The following is a 21606-nucleotide window of genomic DNA, read 5'->3' as shown; positions in this document are numbered from 1 at the left end:
TTCATTCACTGCAGTCATCTTGTACGGCCAGGCTACTTTTGGAAGGCTGGCAGTGCATCAGAATGATTTTTTTTTTTGTTAAAATTTAAGATGTAGTCTCCAAGATATTTGAAAGCTTCCTATCAAATGTGTTCTAAATGGTGCAATCTCTTGCATTCATAACCAGTTCTATCAAAAACCTATCAAAAGGTAGGTTGGGCCTTTCATTATTGATAATACCATCATCTGATCTTGGGAAATGCAAGTGAAAAGTGTTAGTAAAAGTAGTCTTTTAAGCATTCTGAATTAAGCAAGTATCAATATCCGTAAAGCAAAGTTAAAATATTAAACTTGAAAACTAATAATGCAGGCCTGATGAATCCAAGTCCACTTTGATTTAAACACAACCTGCTTTTTGTTGACTGATCATATGTGAAATGCTATAAAGCTAGCTCTTTAATTTTTAGGATTACCATTGAAGTGATGAACTGAGTTTGAATAAACTGAAACAACTTCATTCCCATGTGTTGTCTCTGCAAATGCAACCAATCTGCTGCTTGCTGTTCTAAGGTCTTTTTAGTACCAAGGTTATTCTGCGCAGAAGCTCTTGCATGCTGCTGGTGTTTGTTTGCATTACACAGAACAGCTTTTAAGAGCGCGCTCTAGTCATTGAGCAGATTCAGGCTTGCTCCTATTCTTTGGGAATCCGTACAAAGCAGAGGTTTTCTTTGTCTCTGTGTGGTTGAAAGGAAGGAGTTTATACAGCTAGGGATGAATTCCACGAAAACAAGGACAGTAGGCCAGACAAATGTGGGCAGGTGTCATGCATGAGCAGAAGATCTTGATTATAACCTGCTTGCTTTGTATAAGCCTGGATTTGAAGAAATTAGCGAGTCAGCCCAAAGAAGTATGTAGTTCTCCATGGACATAAAGAAGTAGTTTGGGGTGTAATTACTCTTTCCAGTCCCTTTGGAGAGTTTAGTAAAAGCCAGATGGTACAGAGGAGCATGGTGGAGAGCAACAGAATAATGGCCAGACAGCAAAGCTGGCTAGGAAGTAGATGCTCAAATAACAAACATACTGTTATTACTGTTCCAGGCAGCACTATTTAAGCAGCTGGCTTAAAGAAAGTAATAGGAATCTCTGCTAGCCACACAACTTGTTAATTTTGACTAGTTTTAATGGGGAGGAAGGGAGGAATTAAAGCATGCCTAATAGTAATCCTAAATTTGCTTTTTGTCTGTCCTTTTAGGTTGGCTCAGCAAATCCAAAGGACCTGCATGTGAGTAGATTTGTCTTCACTGCAGTATTATGAGAAATGAGTCAGGGGGGTTACTGGTTAATATAAGTGGCTGTGAACCAGGATTCCCAGTTCTACTTTGGCTGCATTGAACGGGCTAAGATGTATCTCTGTGCTGCGTCTTATCTCTGTTTTGTCTGCTGTATTTGGGGAAAGATGTCTGTCTTACATTTGAGGGAGAGAGGAAGATCAACTTCATTTGTTTCACTGTGCTTGAAGGGATTTTTTTACCTCCTGTAGTGCTTACCTTCCAAATGACTCAAGGAAAACCAAACAGAATAAATACTGCTTTAAAACAGGAAGAGATACTCTTGAGAGTTTTGAGAGGCTGCCTGAGAGGACTGGGAGGACAGCGAGGGCAAGCAAAAAAAAAAACCCAAAAAACAAAAAACCCCCACCTTGTTTCCTTTAATCAAGAAAGGCGAACATCTCATCCCAGGAATGTGCTGGGTTAAGTAGCATGACTGGATATATTGTGTTGGATACTCTGCTTTTCATTTCCTGTGCGCAGAAAAAGTCTTAAACCTTTCCTGTATGTGTGTTATGGAGTTATGCAATTTTGGGAGGAACTGGAAAGCATATTTGGCTCTCTATCTGTTCTATATCGATAAAATTTTTAAATCTTTATTGAACACTGAAATTTGACCTGTTTAATCTGAGCTTTCCTTCCCTTTTTGTGGAGGAGAGGGACAGGAACAGGGGCTGATGGGAATGGATTTGTAATGAAGTGTTTGAAGGTGTGTAGGGCAGAATCTTACTGCCTACCAAGTTTTGGTCTACAGAGAGTGGGAGAGAGGAAAAGAGCTGATGGAATCCTCTGATTCATGAATATGTCTAATTTTACTCTTAGTGAGATTTTAATCACTCAGATGCCTAGTATTAAAGTACCTTCAATTCTTGGCTACAGTTGCTAGCAGGAAAATATGCTGCTCAATAATTCAGTGGTCCAGCTAGCCTATTGGGCTAGAATATGAAAGATAGAAACTGGTAGAAGATTCATTGTAGAAAAAAGCAGGAGGGGAGCAAATGGCACAGTTCAGTCCTCTTTAACAGAAAGTATTTGCACACCTCAGTTCAGGTTCTGACACATCACCTTATTGGCATCCCTTGATGTCTGCTGGGTGCTAGATTGAAGGCAGACTTGTCTGTCTTTACTTATTATGCAGCTTACTCCTGTCACTGAGTCCTTTCTTCGCTTAAGCCCATTATTTGGGGAGGCTTTCAAAGTTTGGGTTTGTTCCTAGTCTCATGGGAAAAGTCCTGCCAGTGAGAGAGAAGAAAGCTTGCTCAGTTACTACCTTGTACCATTTGACCATTCCCTCCCTGCTTATGTTCCCTTTTGAGTCCTAAATTGCTTACCGTAGCAGCTGAAGCATCGCTTTTAGGACATGTTGAATATTTGAATTGTTTTTCCCCACTTGTTGGACCTATTCCCCTTCATCTGTGTAATCCTCCCCCCCGATTGCTTCTCCAAGCTGTTATGTTTAGCTGTGGCAGCACAAGCAATTATCACCTCCTGTTTGTACTGCCAGCTGTTACTGACCCTGCAGAACAAGAAGTACGTTTGCTCCTGAACTGTGGCAAATTTAACCCTGGGCTGTTACTGCAATACCACTGGAATAGGTGGTGTGCGGTATATAAAGTTGTGGAATAGATAAACCTCTTCGGCACACTTACATGGGTGATGAGGGGGAAACCAGGACTAGGGCAAGGTGGGTACTGTAGGCAGTCAAGTCTTCAGCTTTTGTGGCTGAATCTGTTTGGGCCTCCAAATCGGGGCCCTGCTGTCAAACCCAGCAGTTTGTGTCTAGGTGAGGACTGCTGAAAACACTGCTGATACCAAGGGTGCTGATAGTCAAGAATGAGGGTAGGACACTGGGAGGTACTTGAGCAGCAAGTTTAGAAGTGCTTGTACCTTCATTAGAGTTACTGTAATGCAGTGACAGGATTATGGCATTATTTCAAAAGTTTGCACCTTATCTGTGTGTGAAAATCAGTATCTAAAACCCCTTTTCTTTTTAATGAACAAAACCTCTGAAAAATGTTTCTCTTCCTCTCTAAGCAGGGATTCCCCTGAGGTAAGTGAGTCTCTGCTTTTGCAGTGTGTTGTGTTGGAGCTGGAGGACTTGTGAATTGCTTGCTTCCAGGTCTGAAGTCTTTGAAGGGATTTGAAATACTCCTTTAAGTATGGGACTGCTTAGATGAATTGTAAGATGTGCTAGGTGGATTGGGTTAGAGGGGTTTGTTACTGAACTGTTGAAGAATGAAATGAGCTTATTGGTCCTGCCTAGTACAGTGATGCTTTTATGAGGGAAGGGGCAGGGGAACTTGGAGAGTTCCAGTGCTGAGGAAAGACTGCATAACCTTAAGAGGTTGTGGAAGTGTTCACTTGTGGCTTGCATACCTCAGCCTGCCTGGTGCTAGATGGAGATGCTTCTGTTTGTGTGGCTTTCTTCTTTATAGGGCCAATACCATGACTGCGAGGACAGAAGCATTTATCTGCTTGGTGTGGTAGGGAAGCATTCCATGGGGAGCAGAACCCAAAGAATTGAACAGTAGGGTAACAAAAGAGCTTCTTTAAGTCCTGCAGGCTCATCATCCAAGTCTAATCAGTCATCCTAGTTCAGTAGGGAAGGTCTGTTTCCTATTTGAGAGCAGAAAGAAACATTGCTGCGGCTTTTCATATGTATCTTTTGTATTGTCTTTAAAAGGAGAAGCATTGCTGGTTTGGAAAATGTTGCCTTTCTGCAAAGTTAGATAAGCACCTCTGCTGGAGGATGTCTTGAGTTTTCAATCTGAGAACAGGAAAGAAACGTGACAGGGCTGACATACATGCAGAGAACCATAACTAGAAAGCCAGGAGCTGCTGCTGCTCTTCTAGCTTGGAGGAACGCTTTCCACATCCTGAGGAAAAGATCTACATGGCGTATGAGACATTTCATGTCAGACACACCCTTAGGCACTCAAAACTATGCACCAGAAAAAGAATGAAATTGTGTTTTATGATTTTAAAGAATTTACTATTTAAGCAACTTTGCATTTTGCTCTGCTTCCATTTCCACAGACAAATGCCTGTCACTCAAACAACAGGTGAAGCTTTCCTGCTTTAGGTAGAAGTAGAATATTTTGAAGGAAATAGAGCAGAGTTATCTAGAGACTCTTAAAGCATACAAACAGACTAGAAACAGATTGGGATTTGTAGAAAAGTAGTAGAATAGACTGAAGCTGAATGAGGCATCTGGGGAGAATAAGATTCTTGGGTGGAGAGGAGGGGCAGAGGGGAATGCAGCAAAGCAGGAAGGTGAAGGTTTCCACAGGTGGAGTTGTGAAAATGATCCTAGTGGTTTACAAGCCAATTAGTGGCTTGGTGGTTAAGTAGCATATGTCCTGGAAGAACGTGGTGTTTTAGTTTGTTATGCAAGCAGATTAGAATGGTTGAGAATAGTATGGCCTTGGGAGGAAGAACTCTAGCACAAATATATGCATGTGTTTGTTTTTTAATCATGAGGTAAGAGTGTCTTAATGCAGAAGGATGCAAGATGTGCTTTTACAACGTCAGGTTTGTGAGGCTTTTATGTATGCAACAACACTGACTAACCAGACTCTGGCAGAGTATTAAGAACTTGAGGCAAGGGCCTCAGGTTACAAGGTATGCACACCCTCCAGGGACTGAAGCTTCAAGACAGGAACCTCCTCAAGGCAGGAGCAGAGCAGGGTGAAGATGCTGGTGACTGAAGCACTGGCTGTCTGCCCACAAGTGCTCTGAGATGGCTGGGGATCTGGTGGGGAGAGAAGCTGTGGAAGACCAGATAGCAACTGTGTGTGAATCAAGAAACATAGAGAGGAATTTCAAGTGGAAGCTGCTGCCATGTTTAGAGAAATGTCCTTGATTTTCTGAGAAAGTTCTGCTTTTCCTAGTTCATATTCAGTTTTGTTGTTAAAATCTGCATTGCTCACCTCCCCCATCGTGCGTTTTTCTGTTACACCCACTGTAAAGGAACCCTTACTGTAAATGAGCCAAAGCTGTTAAAGCTGCTAGCCCCTGGTCCTTGTCCAGGCCAAGTATCATGGAACAGAGGAAGTTATATTTGAACCGCTTAGGGAGGGACTCCTGGGGCTGCCTGTCTATTCTGGACCACCAACATCTTCAGAGAGTCTGACCAGGAGACTTCCTACCTGGTGCTGCAGAGGCCTTGCTTCTGATGTGTCATATCAAAAACACAGCTGTTGATTTATCCTTGGGGTGGGGGGGGGGGAAGGAAGGTTGGGGAGTTTCTCCTCTCTTCTCTCCCCCCCCCCCCAAAGAATTCTGGGGGATGCAGCCCACTGGGATAACCCATCTTCAGTAGTTCAAGTTTTAGGCCCGCTTATCAGCTCCTTGAAAAGGACCAATACTATCTGAGTTGTGCCAAGCCATGTGTTAGGCTGCAGCATGACTTGCTTCTCTTTAGAGCAAGCAAAGAACTGTAACCAATGCTTTGTTTTATCATAGATACTACATCTTCCCTTCTGTCACTTGATTTAGCTTCCCTAGTTAAGTTACTTTGAAATGTTCCTTTAGAACAACCTTCAGGTTTCATTGTAAACTTTTTCATGGGCTTAATGGACTTAGGTTGTAAGATAATAAAACCTTTATCTGTTATTACTATCATTTAAGTGTTTATGGTCTACTGTCACTTTTTCCTCAACTGAGGAAAAAGAAAATTTTAATACATAAACTGAAAAACTTTGACATAGTCACAAGCTACCATGAGTTTGCCTTGAGTGAAAGTGCCTCAGTGCAGTCCATGAAGACAGCAAGCTTCTGTTTTTTTCACTTGTATTAGTCATCCACTTCATCTTCCCTGACAAGTTAGTCTCATAGCTAATGTTATTACCCATAGTCCAAAGCAGAACTGAAACTTGCTGTGATGTAGAAATGTGATATCCATGAGCTAGCATGATTTTAACATCCAAGGCTTCATACTTTGGATCTCTTTATTTGCATTTACTTCTCAAATACTCAGACGTCATTTTTAGGTTGACAATTTTGTGCTTTGATGTTGGTTCTTTCCTCTATGGCATTTAATAAGCTAGACTCCACTTTTGGAAAAGTTGGGTGAAATGTCCAGTGCTGGGAGAGCTGAGCTCTTTGGTGCAGGATCCTTGTGCAGTTTTGTGCCATTTAAGTATAGAGAAACAAGTAATCAGTAAGTTTGATCTGAAGCAGAGCACCAGACTTAGAAATCTCTCTGCAGTACTATAATAGCCATTCCTTCACTTTTTCTTTTCTTGTGTTACTGCTTTTAACTCTATCTGTATGAAGGAGTAAGCTCTCTTTTGCAATATTTTGACTACTGGCTTGTCCCTGAAGCTGTGTTTTATTGTGCAGTTTGCACCTCTTTAGGAGGTTAGACTTGGTTGTCTCTGAATAGTATCCATGTAGGGCACACTGTGTGAGGTGCTCTGAAGTGATCTGTGCAGTAAGGAGTTGTCCTTCCTGTACTAGGAAAGTAAGTTTCCCATCTGGGCTTCTGAGGGCAAATCAAGTGAAATGTTGCTATTACATGATGAAATAAGCTCTTTTTCATACTGCTGTTTGCCCTCCACCCCTGCTTTGTGTTGCTCTTGTGGCTTAAGTCTGAGTGCAAAGAGATGAAGGTAAAAGTGATCTCTCTAGAGCTTCTTCCATGGGTAGGTTGATTTACAGAGTCAGTACTCAAGTCATAGGGAAGATGACATTTTGAAGGGGGAGTGCTGAACTGGTGCTCTCCATAAGAGTGCCTCGATCCCTATGTTGCATTTTTCTGAGAAAATGACTATCCCTGTTTCTTTTTCTTTTCTTCCACAGGCTTCTCAGATCCTGGCTGGATCTGGTTATTGCATGTTCTCTTAGCATCCCATCTTACACTACTTTCTATTTGTGAGAGGAACCAATTAAAAAATAGATTCCAACTCTGAATGCTGTAACTCAACTGATAGGTTTGTAGGCCATCCTCCTCATGTCTCTGAGCACTCTTCAGCCACATGACACGTTCTTTAGGGTTTGGTACATCTTTGTCCCTCTCATGTGGAGTTGCCTGGTGCATGCTGCTTTGCTTTTTAATAATCCAGACCATACAAGGTACATTAGAGAGTAGACTGGGATGTTTCTTTTGACTAAGAGCAGGGAGGAAGGGCTGTCTGACTTAAAGGCATGTGTTTGCTAAGAACTGAGTTGCTTTTTATGGAGGAAAGTTGCTGTAGATTTGAAGGGCAGAGTTGTTGACCATGGGCTCTTCCTTCCTTAAACTTCATGTATTTTTCAGTTTTCTCAGTGGCTTGGGCCCAGGATACTGAAAAATGTGTATAGAGCTCCTGAGTTTGGCTTTTTGATGTCTGGGAAGCTATACAGAAAGTAAAGGGAAAAGCTGGTATGTTCAGAGGCCCATATGGATGTGCTCTGTGTGAATTGAGAGCTGATGGCAGCCAGTTCTGCTAGTGCATTTCTGCCATGTGAGAGGGAGGTACATATAATGGTGTCCAGACCACTGTCCACTGGCACAAGGCAGTACCTCTGCTGAGCGAACATACCAAGTGCTGTGCAGGTGCTCCACTGGAAGAGGCTAGCCCCTGTGAGAAGTTCTACCTCCTCCAAGCTCTCCAGAGAACTGACTGCCTGTTGGCATGTGCCTCCAGCTGTGGAGACCGCTCAGGGCGGGAGCAACTTTTCAGAGCACTGTTTTTCCTGTCAGCTTTGCTTCAGTCTAGTTTCATTCCACTTTAACTAGTTCTTTTCCAGTCATGAGCTGATCCAGTGTGAGAATTGAGCCCTTGGGGGGCAGCTGTGTGACTGCACTGGGAGGAAGGGGGTGTAGCAGCCTGTCATCTGGTACACAGGTGGGTCTGGCATTAGCATCCTTGATCCCCAATGTCATTAAAAGCGAGACAGCTTGGTGGAGGCTGCTAATTAAGGGTGTTCTGGGGAGGTTTGTTCTCTGACTACAGTCAGGGTGAGCAAAGACTTAAAACTATTTTACCGCATACCTCTGGCTACCTGCCACTTGTCTGAGGCAGGTCAGGAGTATTTCATGGTTGAGTGGGTCAAGTGCTGCAGCGCGATTTAAGAGGATGAAAATGGATGTCTGTTCTGCATCCTCTGACAGCAGGGAAGCATCTATCACTACATCTGTTTCCTCCACTGAACTCTTAATTAAATTAGATATTTTAAATGGAGGAGATCTCTCTCCTGACATTAGTTTAGTGTGTAGTGCTAAGGGAGGGTGCCTGAAGAACTGAAACTTTTGTGTTTTTCATTTAAAAATGATTTGGGCTTGGAGGCAGCATTTCAGAGCTGCTTGCCAGTGTGCAGCCTGTGCGGACTATACCAAACGCACCTCCCTTTCTGGAGGAGCCTGTCACCTTTCCTCTTTCTGTTGCAGTGAGGAGACCAACGTCTATTGCTATGTACAGAGCTGCTGCTCTGTAGGTGGTTCAAATACCTTGAGCAGCAGTGGGATGACAGCACTTTCATAGTGGAATAGATACTGTTTCTTTTCTGGTAGAGGGGTTTGGGGCTTTTATTTTTGGAGTATTAGACTAGCTTCACCTAATCTCATAGTGAAGTAGGAACCACTGTAAACACAGTGGCATTTGCAAATGGCAAATGTTTCAGTTTGTAACTTGTTCTTCCAGTTAATCTGTATTTCACCTGGTGCAAAACCTTAACTTGACTGACTTCTCAGCCATAGTGTTGATTGTCTGCCTTTTTTGCTTTAGTGGGAGGCTCTTGGGGTTGTAATAGGAAATGATAAGCTTTAGGATCTCCACCCCCTCCCCCCCCCACAAACCCCTAGCATTTGAAATAGAATCTTTACATGAAATTGGTATTCACTGATGATTCCTTGACTGGAATCAGAGGGACAAAAGCTCAACAATAAATTGGAAACAAAACCAAAAAGCCCTCTGGTAATCGCTTGGTGTTGGTTGATACATACTGCATGGTGGCAGGATCAAATTGTTGGTGCCTAGTCTGGTCTCTGATCTCCCCATAGCAACTAGTCCCAGGTGCTTTACAATGAAAGTTGACAGCTCTCCATCCCTGTGGGGTAGCTTTCTCCATGCGTGGCATTCTTCTCCTCCCTGAACTTAGGCTGATTTCTGGGCATATGATGACAGATATACTTATTTTGATAAGTTTCTTTGAGCTATGCTCTTCTATACCAGATACCTGTTGTAGTGACTGTAATGACCAGCTGTAATGATTTTTACTGTTGTGCAATTGTGTAGTAGTGAAAGAGCAGTTGGGGAACCTTTTTCTTTGCCTTTTTTCAAGTGTTCCCCGAGCTATCTTTAGAATTGAGTGCACGTTTTGAGAGCACAATGCCACAGCATACTGCTGCTGCACCCAGACCCTCGCCCCACATGCATGAATTCATCATATTGCTCTTTCCACCCCCACTTGTCAGGAGGGTCAGACAGCAGCTGCAGCTCCTGTCAAGCATGATGCTGGGCAGACAGCTTTGGAGAGGAGAATTACAAAAGGCCCAGCTTAAATCATCTGTGTAAGGGCACAGCAGATGCTCTGTCACCCAGGCCTCACCACTTGTCTTCTGGTGCTATGGTTGTAATGACATTAGCATTTCAAAAAGGGGATTACTACAGCCCCCAAGTTCTGAGGGGTGGATATTTTGGCTGTTAATTGAAAAGCTGCCTTGTGGCCCTCTTTGCTTTTTTTTCCTGTGTGTGGACCCTGAAGGGTTGGTGAAGGTGGCCGCAGCATGTTAAAAGTGGATTGTTGCTGTTGCAAGGAAGCTGGTTATTTATTGGTCTAAATGCAAACTGTTAGATGTCAAGTTGTTGTTGCTGTTTGCCTGCCTTCTTGCTAATTTAGAGTGACTGGCTGAGAATTTCCTCTTGGAAAAGTTAATTTAAAGGGACTACGTTGGTATCACAACTGCATTCTAGAGAAGCATTCTTAAATTGTGCTTACAAGAAGAATTTGAAATAACTGTACTGGTTTGTCTCTTGTATTTCAAACAATGGAAACAGACAGTACATGGATCCTATTCATAGTCTGCCTTTCAGGACTCTTGGGATATCAAAATCACATTTTGTGCTCAGACACAGGGTTTCAGGGCAATTCCTTGGAAAAAATGATTCCGTGGTGGTTTTTTTTAGGTTTCACTAGAGAAATTCTTATTTTTCAACAAGAACTTATTTCCTGACTCTTGCATTTCCTGACTCTGTTGCATTATTCTCACTTTGGATCAATGTTCAGCTGGTCTTAGTTTTTTACAAAGTTCAGTTTTCCTGTCTGATGTTGTTTGCATTTGAAACTTGCATTAAGGCCCTGCATACACTGGGCTAGTGGAAAATCCCCATGGTTGCTATCTCCTCTCTGGTTCCATCAGTGGTAGAAATAATAGGATAAAACAGGTTGGTCATCTGTCCCTGTGGCAAGAGAGCAAAGGGAATTGCTTGTTTACATACCACAGAGAGAGGCAGGAGTACTTTGTGCATCTTCTTAGACCAGGTATGGGCCCTAAAATCAGTAGCTGACCAACAGTGTCCAAGGAGTCTCTGCTTGACTGTGTTTGAGCACAATCGAATGGCACATAGAAAATGCTGGTGGTTGCCTGGAGCCTTGTCCTTAGCAGTATTGCTAGTGCTGTGGATACTGAACTGTTGAATAGAGAGGGAAAGGTTTGTTTTGAGTAGAAGTACCATATCATACACACAGGCTGTAGGATCCACAGGTCTTAATCATAGCTTGTACCCATAAAGACTTTTCTTACTGAGCGTTTTCACTTAGGGTGTAGTTCAGCGACTTGCAGTCACTGGCTTTGCAGTAAAGCCAGCAGTGCTGGCTTGTCATGGCTGCCCATTGTGCTGGAGTGAGCAGTGCTGCTAGGACCCACTACAAACGCAGGGACAAACAGCTGGACGTTGGAGTGGAGGAACTGCACAGCTCTTCCTGAATGAGATGGCAGGGCCTGGGACCTAGATAAGCTGCCCCTCAGCACGCCAAGGGGAAGCAGAAGTACCGTTTCCTCTGTAAACACATCGCAGGGTACTTGGTGTGCTGAGGCAGGAAAGCTTTTAACTTTACTGTGTGAAAATAGGAACTGTGGCAGGCTTTGCTACAGGAGCGTGGTGGTTGTTGGCAAGGTGTGTGTGCTTATTCAGCATATTTTGACTCTACCAATCCCCAGGCCTTTTTTTAATCTCCTTACTTCTGTAGAGCACAAATCTATCTCATCTTTAACAAGGCTGGAGTGCCTAAAAGCATTGGATGCTCATTTGAACTGCACTGAGCAAAGATGGAGCTTTTGGGTGTCCTGTGCTCCAGGTGAGCTGAACAGAAAGTACAGGGTGGCAGAGCTGTAAGTCAGCGTGCTCGCATTGTCTTGTCCTCTTCTGTTTTTTCTGCAAGTGTGCCAGCAGACACGGCTATGCAAATCTGGCTGCTGTCTTGCTGGGAAGTGAGTCAAGATGCAGCCAACTCTGAAGTAGGCTTTTGAATTTGCAATAAAACTTAGTTTTGTGTCTTTATGTGGCTGTATTGGGGTATGTGTGTGGGGTTCTCCGTCCTCTTTCCCAAACACCTTTTTTTTTGGTAGCAATGATAGAAACAAAGAAATACTCAGCGTTATGGCAGAAGCAGACTGGGGAAAGGATAAAACTAAGCTGCCATGAACTAATATACTAGAAACTAAAGAATGCAAGAAATAATAGTTTGGCTTCTTGAGGTACTGGTCAAATTTTAGGTTTATATTAAAAAAAAGGCAAACAAACCCTCTGACTTTTTTTTCCAGTTTCAGGGCAATTACTGTTTTAAGGCTTGCAAGAGAAAGATAAGGGCACCAAAAATAGAGTGAATAAGTGCTGGTCATAAGGGTTAGTGGAATAAGGGCGTCTATCATTATTATGGAGTAAGAGGGAAGGAAAAGCATGAAGGAGAGAGTAATTTTATTTTGCTTGCTCCTTGTTTAGATTAATGAATTTAATTACTTGGAAATAGCTGGTAACAAACTTGTGGTTTTTTTCAAATGTACTTTAATGAGACTGAGTTTGAAAAAAGATGTAATTCAGTAAAAATAATTGAAGATATGAGTAAGAACTTAACTTCTGTGGCCCCTATTGCTAGTGCTTTGTGTCCATAGATGTTAAGAGAACTGAATTAATATGGCTCTGTGCTGGGAACGGATGGGGGGAACCAGGTGACAAGGGCAGTAAGACCGAAATTCTAAATACGGGGAAGCAACTGAGATACCAACTTTCAAATAGATCCTGGTAATAAAATTACTCTTTATTTTAGTTCCTGTCAGCACCATAAAATAGGGAGAAATAAAGAAAGGAAATTGCTGAACAGACTAATGAGATTCCATATAATAAGCAGCAAGAGTGGATGGGGTGGGAGGGAGGAGAGGGCGCAGAATTCTGAAACTAAGATCTTTGCATTATAAAGCTTCTGTTGGAGATTCCTTCTTCTTGATAGTATAATTTCCACTAAATTGTTTGGTCTTTTATCAATTTAAATTGTTTTTTATAAAGTGATGTGGTAGCTAAGTAAATAAAAAGCAAAGAAAAATAGCATTGTATCTTCTTTAAATTAGGGAAGATATCTAGCAGGCTGGTTATGACATCAGGTTCACTTAACATCAAATTAAACTTTCTAAAGTGCTTTGTGTCACTGAAAATCAGTAAGGAGAGGGTATCTCAAGTCGTGCAAACACCACTGAAAATTTTGCTTAGGGTCTAATAATCCGAAAGAGGGAGTTAGCATCCTGCTAGTTAAACTTGCAGGCAGTACAGTTCTGAATTGAGAGGGAAAGGTTGTAAAATTGCAAAATTCCCATAAAGACTGAGTAATATAAGGCAAACCAATCTGGAGATTTAGAAAAGTGGAGAGATAATCAAATGGGATTAAGTTTGGCAAAAGCATGAGCTTATTTTTGTCTGAAATTGTGTTGACCAAGGCTACTTGCTGGAAAGAAAATACTTGGAAGAGTTGAATGAGATGTAACAGTTTAGGGGGTTAAAAGTGCCAGTTTGCCCCATATGTTGAATCTGTAGAAAAGGGTACATCTGCATTGACTTGGACGTGGAAGTGCTGTATCATGGGGAACAGCAATGCGAGAGGAGAACCTTCTCAAAATGTCTCCTAGATATATAGTACTCTCCACGCCAATGGAAATGGGCACTCTTGAGGGGATTTGCTTACCTCCTAGTTGTCATGCAACTGGCATGCTCTTAGGTTGGAAAGACCTCCTCTCCAAAATCACCACAGTAGAAGCTGCTGATTCAAATAAACAGTTAAAGCTGAAGGTAGTAGAAGAGGCCCATTGCTACTGGGCAAACTAGAAACGTAGAAGCGTCTTCCACTCCAGCTAGAATTGCACCTAGAAAATTAAGCTTCCCTCTGTCAGTGTTCAGTGTCCCAGCCAGCTCTAGCAGCCTGCCTGTTCTCATCGCAGAATTGGACATGCTTCTGGAAACCTGAAGCTCTCTTGCGCTACTGAGAAACCATTGCTGCTGATAATTAGCACTGTCTGGGATACCTGCAGTTATGACATCTTACGAGTGGAGCATTTTGAAAAAAATTTTTTTCCTCCAGAGCCTAGATTGTAAATCCATTCCCAGCAAGTGTGCTAGACTGTGATTAGAAGCTTCCAAGCTGTAGTCTTCAAAACACTTAATAATAGTCCATGTAGTCCTGGCTGCCACATGATGACAGCTTCTTACTTTTAAACTGTTTTAATTGCATTAAAATAGAGCTTTAAATATGCTTTTGCTTTCCAATGCAAGCAATTCCTGTAATTGGCAGATCTTTAATATAGGTCAAAGAGGAGACAAGAGTTGTCGTCCCCCCTCCCCCCAACCCCGAACAAGAAGACACGTGATCACAAACCCATTCTCCATTATGGAGGAATGCTATTATTCCAGTGTGTTAATGGCATGGGTGGGGCCTTTGTTGACTAGGAGTTTAAGAAGGAGGAGGAAAGTTATAACTTCAAAAAACACAGCTATTAAGGGAAAGAGCGTAAGTACAGTGGGGTTGCTCACTCTTTGGTGTGGAGAGTGGACACTAGACCTGGCAGTGTAGCTTTTGCAGGGAACTGCAGGGAATGCTTTGCTGGAGCAGAGGAGGAGATGTTATGACTTGATTTCTATTTACTTTAAGAGCTAAACAGTAAATGTCAACTGCCTGATCGTCTCTTCCACCCTGAGAAGCAAGAGTGACAGCTTTGATGTGCAGCAGCTAGGTTGCAGTGATCTGTATTCAAGGCTTTAAGTTATGCTGCTGTGTATGTGGGGGGAGGTGTGAAACCAGTTCATGGCATTTAATGTAAGACAAACACCTCCACCCATCTCCTGAATGAAGAATTTCCCCTTTCTATTTAGCAATACTGACCAGAAAGAAAAAGGGGAAGAAAATAAAAGTCCAGTGTCATAATCCAGGTGACATTTTCTAGTGCTTGGGAGGGCTTTGCCTTCTTCATCCCAAGGCAAGATACTGAGAAAAAGAGGATGGAGAGCTGTGGGTCTATTCTTTGAGGAATAGATAGGTTTGCCTGCAGATTTTATTAAAAGCTTAAATATGGATTGTTTTTCTGTGAAGAGTAAATAGCTTTTTAATCTAGAAGATGGTTGGGGGAGAAGGGGAAGGAAATCAGAAAACTCATTTAATTAAACTGCATTCTGCTTTCTATATCAGTTGCATGAAAGGACAGAAACTGTTCACCCATTTTCCCTGAACCTCATGTGCCAGGCGATGTGACAATTGAAAATTAGTTGGTAAGGTGCTGTAGAGCTCCATAGATGAGATCTGAAGTTGTGATGTAAGGTCTGCTTTTATCTGAGTGACCTGGCAGGGGTGTCCTATCCCATGTTTTAATAGTTAGGACCCCGAGTTGCTTCTGGGAGGATGCAGCATGTGTTAAATCCTGCTTTGGTTTTCTTACCTGTCCTTTAAAGGAATGCTGCATTGTCAGTGACCTGGGCTTTTTTTCCCCTGCAGCTACTGGCTTGAATTCAGCAATAATAACTCATATCAAGCCCTGCCCCCCCCCTTTTTAATGCATTTTCCAGACATTAAATTCTGTTTCCACTTCTTGAGAAGTCACCCTTACTTCTGTCAGAAGGTGACATAGTACAACAATGTGTTTAGCCACAAAATGGCGTTTTGCAGTTACAGCATTGTTTTAAGAGCTGAGAACCTGTTGTAAGGTTTGTCACTGACTGTTTGGGAGAATGAAAATCCATTTATTTCTTGGTGGTGCTAGGTCTTGAACATGTATTTTAGAAACAATAACTTTGTAATCCCCAGGTACTTAGTGAAAAGACCTAATTCAGGGGCTTTGGCAAAGAGCATTTCTTGTACCTTCTCACATAAGATCCTCATGTGAGACTTTAAAAGGTTCTTGCATGTATGCACAGAGGGAATGTGATGTTACCTTGAGGATGTGTGGTCAAACTGCAGTTGAGCGCCCTAGTCAGTAAGCAGTGATTTGTGTGTGGGGGTGGGTGGGGGGGGACACAGTGGGAATTCTGCTGGGTTTAGATTAGGCTATTTAGTATTTTATTAATACCTTGGTGAGAGATGCAAATTATTATGAGGAAGTCCAGGTGGGAAATAGATGCTTAACACTTCTCCCTTCCCTCCCAAGCTCAAGCTGCTTTCCACCAGTGCTGAGACTGAGTTGTCTCCTAGAAGTATAGTCCTCTGCTCTGGATGTCATCTGCCAGAAAACAGCTTTGCCTATGAAAAGGATCCTGAATCCTAACTGTTGGTGAAGTAGCCTTTCCTAAAAGTGAATAGGAAAGACAGGGGTGGGCAAGGGACAGAAAAAAGAACAGTTACAGGCTATCTAACGTGATTAGCACTGAGCACTGTGAAATGAATGTAACAGCCTTTGGACAGTCTGATGGTGTGTTGGCAACAGGCAGAGAGTTCTAGCAGTTTGTGCCTGATAGGATGTGTCTGGTGAGAGGGAATAACTCTCAGGTGCTGGCCAAATTGTGCCAGAGTAGAGGAGGTTGGAAAATATGGAAATTACAAGAAGTTTGAAAGAAGGAGGTAGTGAAATAATTATACTGTCTCCTGTCCTGATAGCTCTCTGCTACCTTGCTAAACAAGGCTCTGTAGTGCCTGTTGTCTCAATAGTAGCAGATATGGGGTTTTCTGTTGTCGCCCTCCCCCTGCAAAAGCCTTCAGATCCATTTATTTTTTTTCCCCCAGTCATGTGGAGGAGAGAGAAACAAACAGAACTAGGAAAATCCTGGATAAAGGGCATACTGTGTCTCTCTTTAAGTATCAGAATGGCTTTGTAATATCTGCTGTTGAACTGTAGGCTTCTTAGGTGATGTATGTTTGAGACACCATGCATTCCTGGACAAACATGACCCAAGTGATTAAGTCTGGATTTGCAGCTTTCTGATTCAGTTTACACTGCAACTCCTGTAACACTTATACTTCCTGATTAAATGCATGTGCTATTCTCTGAAATTCTCTATATTGGTGTGAAAAAGATCAGTTACAGAAAGGTAACTGATAGGTTCAGTAAATGAACTCCCAGGTTTTCTCTGGAACTCTGTTTTACTGTCTGGATGCTAATCTATCAGCATCATAATAACTTCCTTCCCTGCTAGTTTTTCTTGCTAGGTCTCAGACATAATGTATCCATCTAGTTTATTTTAATGTTCTCAAGAAATCTGCGTACACAGTAGGGGGAGTTCCCAAGCACATCTCCCTAGGGAGCAGCATTTCTGCTATTTTTAGCTTCATGTCTTTGAGCCTTCCATTTCCTTTGTGTGAGAAACTTCAGTAATTGTCAGGGGATTGAATCATGCAGTAAACAGATTTTGAAGATAAATGGGAAGCTTTCACTCCACTACCAAGAAACCTGTAAGTGCTGCCTGGGCATCTTCACCAAAGCCTCTGGGCTGTGCTGTTCAGAGCAGCTGAAGAACTGTTGTAGCCTGGTATGGAGTTACTAGGTCTTCAAAACCATTGGTTTAGGGGGGCCACTGTCTGTGTACTGCTTACTTAGGCTCTCTGCTTCCAGGGGCTTCATTTGTGTCAACTGGTAAATTCCATTTGGCCATTATGTTTGGTGATTTGTTTCCTTTCCAAACTATCACCCAGAGGATGTTATGGGAGAAATTCAGGCATCTAGTTCAAGGAGAAGTTAAAAATGCATTAATCTGTGAATCATCTATTTAAGCAGGGAGGAGAGACTTGGCAGTTCAGGGAATTCATGGAGGGAAGAGAGACTCTGAATTCTCTAGGGGACATGGAGGTAAGACTGAGCAACAGTCTAGAAATGGTGGCAGGGATGTTACATTAGTTAGCCTAGGAAGCGTACGGATGTAGATAGAGCAATGGAACTGGGCTGGAGTCAGTGGCCTGCGTGTGGGTATTTCTTATTGTATAAGATGCCCTAGCGTATCTGGCTGGTCCTCCAGCTGCCTTTCTGGAAGGGCACAGGTCTCCCTTATAAGTCTTGTGCCATATCTGCCAGCCCTTTGTGGATATCTGATAGAGTGTCTCAGGTGACACCAGATGCCAAACCTGAGGCAACTGAATTGAGCCCCCTGTCTGGAAATCCCCATACAAAAAATGCCTACTTCGGCTCTCTGAAAAAGTGATTTGGGAACATATGACATGTATGAGGCCGGCCTCTATGATATGGGGTGCAATATGTATTGAAGGATCTTGTGTTTTTCTTGAAAGTGCCAGGTGATTGGCTTGTGAGCTGCCTCATAACAGAAATGAGACTTGCTGAGTCTGTGCGAAGGCCCTGTGTGAGACTGGCTGGAGCCAGGCTTGGTGGGCAGAAGCACAGTGAGACCCAGAAAGGTGTAAGGCAGGTTCAGCAGTTGTTTCTGTAGTGGAATGGAAATCTAGCTGCAGAAACTTTACCCTGGCTGTGACAGTAACAGTGGGGACTGGCGAGAGAACATAGAGAAAAATGAATAGTGTAACCTCTGTCATCCCCTATTTTAAGGCTTTGATCACAGAATCACAGAATCGCTGAGGTTGGAAGGGACCTCTGGAGATCATCTAGTCCAACCCCCCTGCTCAAGCAGGGTCACCTAGAGCACATTGCACAGGATTGCATCCAGGCACGTTTTGAATATCTCCAGAGAAGGAGACTCCACCACCTCTGGGCAACCTGTTCCAGTGCTCTGTCACCCTCACAGTGAAAAAGTTTTTCCTCATGTTCAGATGGAAGTGTCTGTTTCAGTTTGTGCCCATTGCCTCGCGTCCTGTCGCTCGGCACCACTGAAAAGAGTCTGGTCCCATCCTCTCGACACCCTCCCTTCAGATACTTGTACACGTTGATAAGATCTCCTCTCAGCCTTCTCTTCTCCAGGCTAAACAGGCCCAGCTCTCTCAGCCTTTCCTCATAAGAGAGATGCTCCAGTCCCCTAATCATCTTTGTGGCCCTTCGCTGGACTTGCTCCAGTAGTGCCACATCCCTCTTGTACTGGGGAGCCCAGAACTGGACACACTACTCCAGATGTGGCCTCAGCAGGGCTGAGTAGAGGGGGAGAATCACCTCCCTCAACCTGCTGGCAACACTCTTCCTGATGCACCCCAGGATGCCATTGGCCTTCTTGGCCACAAGGGCACATTGCTGCCTCATGCTTAACTTGGTGTCCACCAGCACTCCCAGGTCCTTCTTGGCAGAGCTGCTTTCCAGCAGGTCAACCCCCAACCTGTACTGGTGCCTGGGGTTATTCCTCCCCAGGTGCAGGACCCTGCACTTCCCTTTGTTGAACTTCATGAGGTTCCTCTCCGCCCACCTCTCCAGCCTGTCCAAGTCTCTCTGAATGGCAGCACAGCCCTCCGGTGTATCAGCCACTCCTCCCAGTTTTGTATCGTCAGCAAACTTGCTGAGGGTGCACTCTGTCCCTTCATCCAGGTCATTGATGAAGAGGTTGAACAAGACTGGACCCAGTACTGACCTCTGGGGGACACTGCTAGCTACAGGCCTCCAACTAGACTGCACCGCTGATCACAACTCTCTGAGCTCTGCCATTCAGCCAGTTCTCAATCCACCTCACTGTCCACTCATCTAACCCACACTTCCTGAGCTTCCCTATGAGGATGCTATGGGAGACAGTGTCAAAAGCCTTGCTGAAGTCTAGGTAGACAACATCTACTGCTCTCCTCTCATCTACCCAGCCAGTCATTCCATCATAGAAGGCTATCTGGTTAGGCATGATTTCCCCTTGGTGAAGCCATGCTGACTACTCCTGATCACCTTTTCCTCCACATGCTTGGAGATGGCCTCCAGGATGAGCTGCTCCATCACCTTTCCAGGGATGCAGGTGAGGCTGACTGGCCTGTAGTTCCCTGGGTCGTCCTTCTTGCCCTTTTTGAAGACTGGGGTGACATTGGCTTTCTTCCAGTCTTCAGGCACCTCTCCTGTTCTCCATGACCTTTCAAAGATGATGGAGAGTGGCTTAGCAATAATGTCCGCCAGCTCCCTCAGCACTCGTGGGTGCATCCCATCAGGGCCCATGGATTTGTGGGTGTCAAGTTTGCTTAAATGATCTCTAACCCACTCCTCCTCCACCAAGGGAAAGTCTTCCTCTCTCCAGACTTTCTCTCTTGCCTCCAGGGTCTGGGGTTCCTGAGGGCTGGCCTGACCAGTAAAGACTGAAGCAAAGGCAGCATTCAGTAACTCTGCCTTCTCTGCATCCTTCATCACCAGGGCACCCACCCCATTCAGCAAAGGGCCCACATTTTCCCTAATCTTCCTCTTGCTACTGATGTATTTGAAGAAGCCCTTCTTGTTGTCCTTGACATCCCTTGCCAGATTTAATTCCAAACGGGCCTTAGCCTTCCTCGTCGCATCCCTGCATACTCTGACAACATTCCTATATTCCTCCCAAGTGGCCTGTCCCCCTTTCCACTTTCTGTAGACTTCCTTCTTCTGGTTGAGTTTTGCCAGGAGCTCCTTGCTCATCCATGCAGGTCTCCTACCTCCTTTGCTTGACTTCCTACTCAGAGGGATGCACCGCTCTTGAGCCTGGAGGAAGTGATGTTTGAATATTAACCAGCTCTCTTGAACACTCCTTCCTTCTAGGGCCCTCACCCATGGGATTACTCCAAGTAGGTCCCTGAAGAGGCCAAAGTTTGCTCTCCTGAAGTCCAGGGTTGCGATCCTACTTGGTGCCCTGCTGCCTCCTCGCAGGATCCTGAACTCCACCATCTCATGGTCACTGCAGCCAAGGCAGCCCCCAACCTTCACATCTTCCACCAGTCCTTCTTTGTTTGTTAGTACGAGGTCCAGCAGCACACCTCTCCTTGTTGGCTCCTCCACCACCTGTGTCAAGAAGTTGTCACCAATGCTCTGTTTGTGCCTAGCTGTGTTGTCTTTCCAGCAGATATCGGGGTGGTTGAAGTCCCCCATGAGAACCAGGGCCTGGGATTGTGAGGCTACTTCCAGCTGTCTGTAGAAGGCCTCATCGACTTCCTCATCCTGATCAGGTGGCCTGTAGTAAACACCCACAACAGTGTCACCCATGCTAGCCTGCCCTTTGATCCTTACCCATAAGCTCTCGACTCGCTCTTCACCCACCCCTAGGCACAGCTCAATACATTCCAGTTGCTCTCTCACATAAAGAGCAACTCCACCACCTCGCTTTCCTGGCCTGTCTTTCCTAAAAAGCACGTAGCCATCCATGACAGCACTCCAGTCATGCGAGCTATCCCACCATGTCTCTAATGGCAATGAGATCATTGCCCTGCAACCGCACACAGATCTCTAGTTCTTCCTGTTTGTTCCCCAAGCTGCGTGCATTGGTGTACAGGCATTTCAGGGAGGTGATCGAGCGTGCAGGTTTCCCAGGAGGGGTACAAGAGGGTCCTCCATAGTCACATCCCATGCGCACTTCCCTGGCTGCATTCACCTGTTGGAGGCATCCTGACTTGAGCAGTCTTTTGCCAACTACCCTGTCACTATAACTTTCCCCTTCCCCCATCTTTCCTAGTTTAAAGCCCTCCTTACCAGGTTGGCCAACCTGTTGGCAAAGACCCGCGTGCCCCGCCTCGTGAGGTGGATACCATCTCTTGCCATCAGTTGTCGATCTTCAAACAGGGTCCCATGGTCGTAGAAACCAAAACCCTGTTGCCAACACCAGCAGCGCAGCCAGTCGTTAACCTGGAAAGTCCGTCTCCTCCTCCTCTCATCCATCCTCCTCACTGGCAGGATTGAGGAGAAGATGACCTGGGCTCCCAGACCCTTGACCACCATCCCCAGAGCTCTGAAATCCTTTGATAGCATAAGCACTCTTAGAAGAAAGAAACAGATGCTGCATTTTTTTAGTTTGAGGGGGTATTAGATGGGAGC

At 44.2% G+C, this 21606-nt stretch overlaps 1 protein-coding gene across 4 annotated transcripts in view; it reads left to right on the top strand.

Annotated features, from left to right (window-relative positions):
* Nucleotides 1-21606, top strand: part of SUSD6 (sushi domain containing 6) — a 91365-nt gene that overhangs the window by 38038 nt on the left and 31721 nt on the right. For all 4 annotated transcript variants that reach the window (XM_067296547.1, XM_067296551.1, XM_067296548.1 and 1 more), the window contains exon 3: nucleotides 1232-1261. In XM_067296547.1, the coding sequence (XP_067152648.1) occupies nucleotides 1232-1261 (30 nt within the window). The remainder of the gene's footprint in view (nucleotides 1-1231; nucleotides 1262-21606) is intronic.

The sequence above is a fragment of the Apteryx mantelli genome, chromosome 4, assembly GCF_036417845.1.
Source record: "Apteryx mantelli isolate bAptMan1 chromosome 4, bAptMan1.hap1, whole genome shotgun sequence".
In the NCBI taxonomy this organism is placed as follows: domain Eukaryota; kingdom Metazoa; phylum Chordata; class Aves; order Apterygiformes; family Apterygidae; genus Apteryx; species Apteryx mantelli.
The sequence above is the reverse complement of the archived record's forward strand: the minus strand, read 5'-3'. Positions and strand labels throughout refer to the sequence as shown.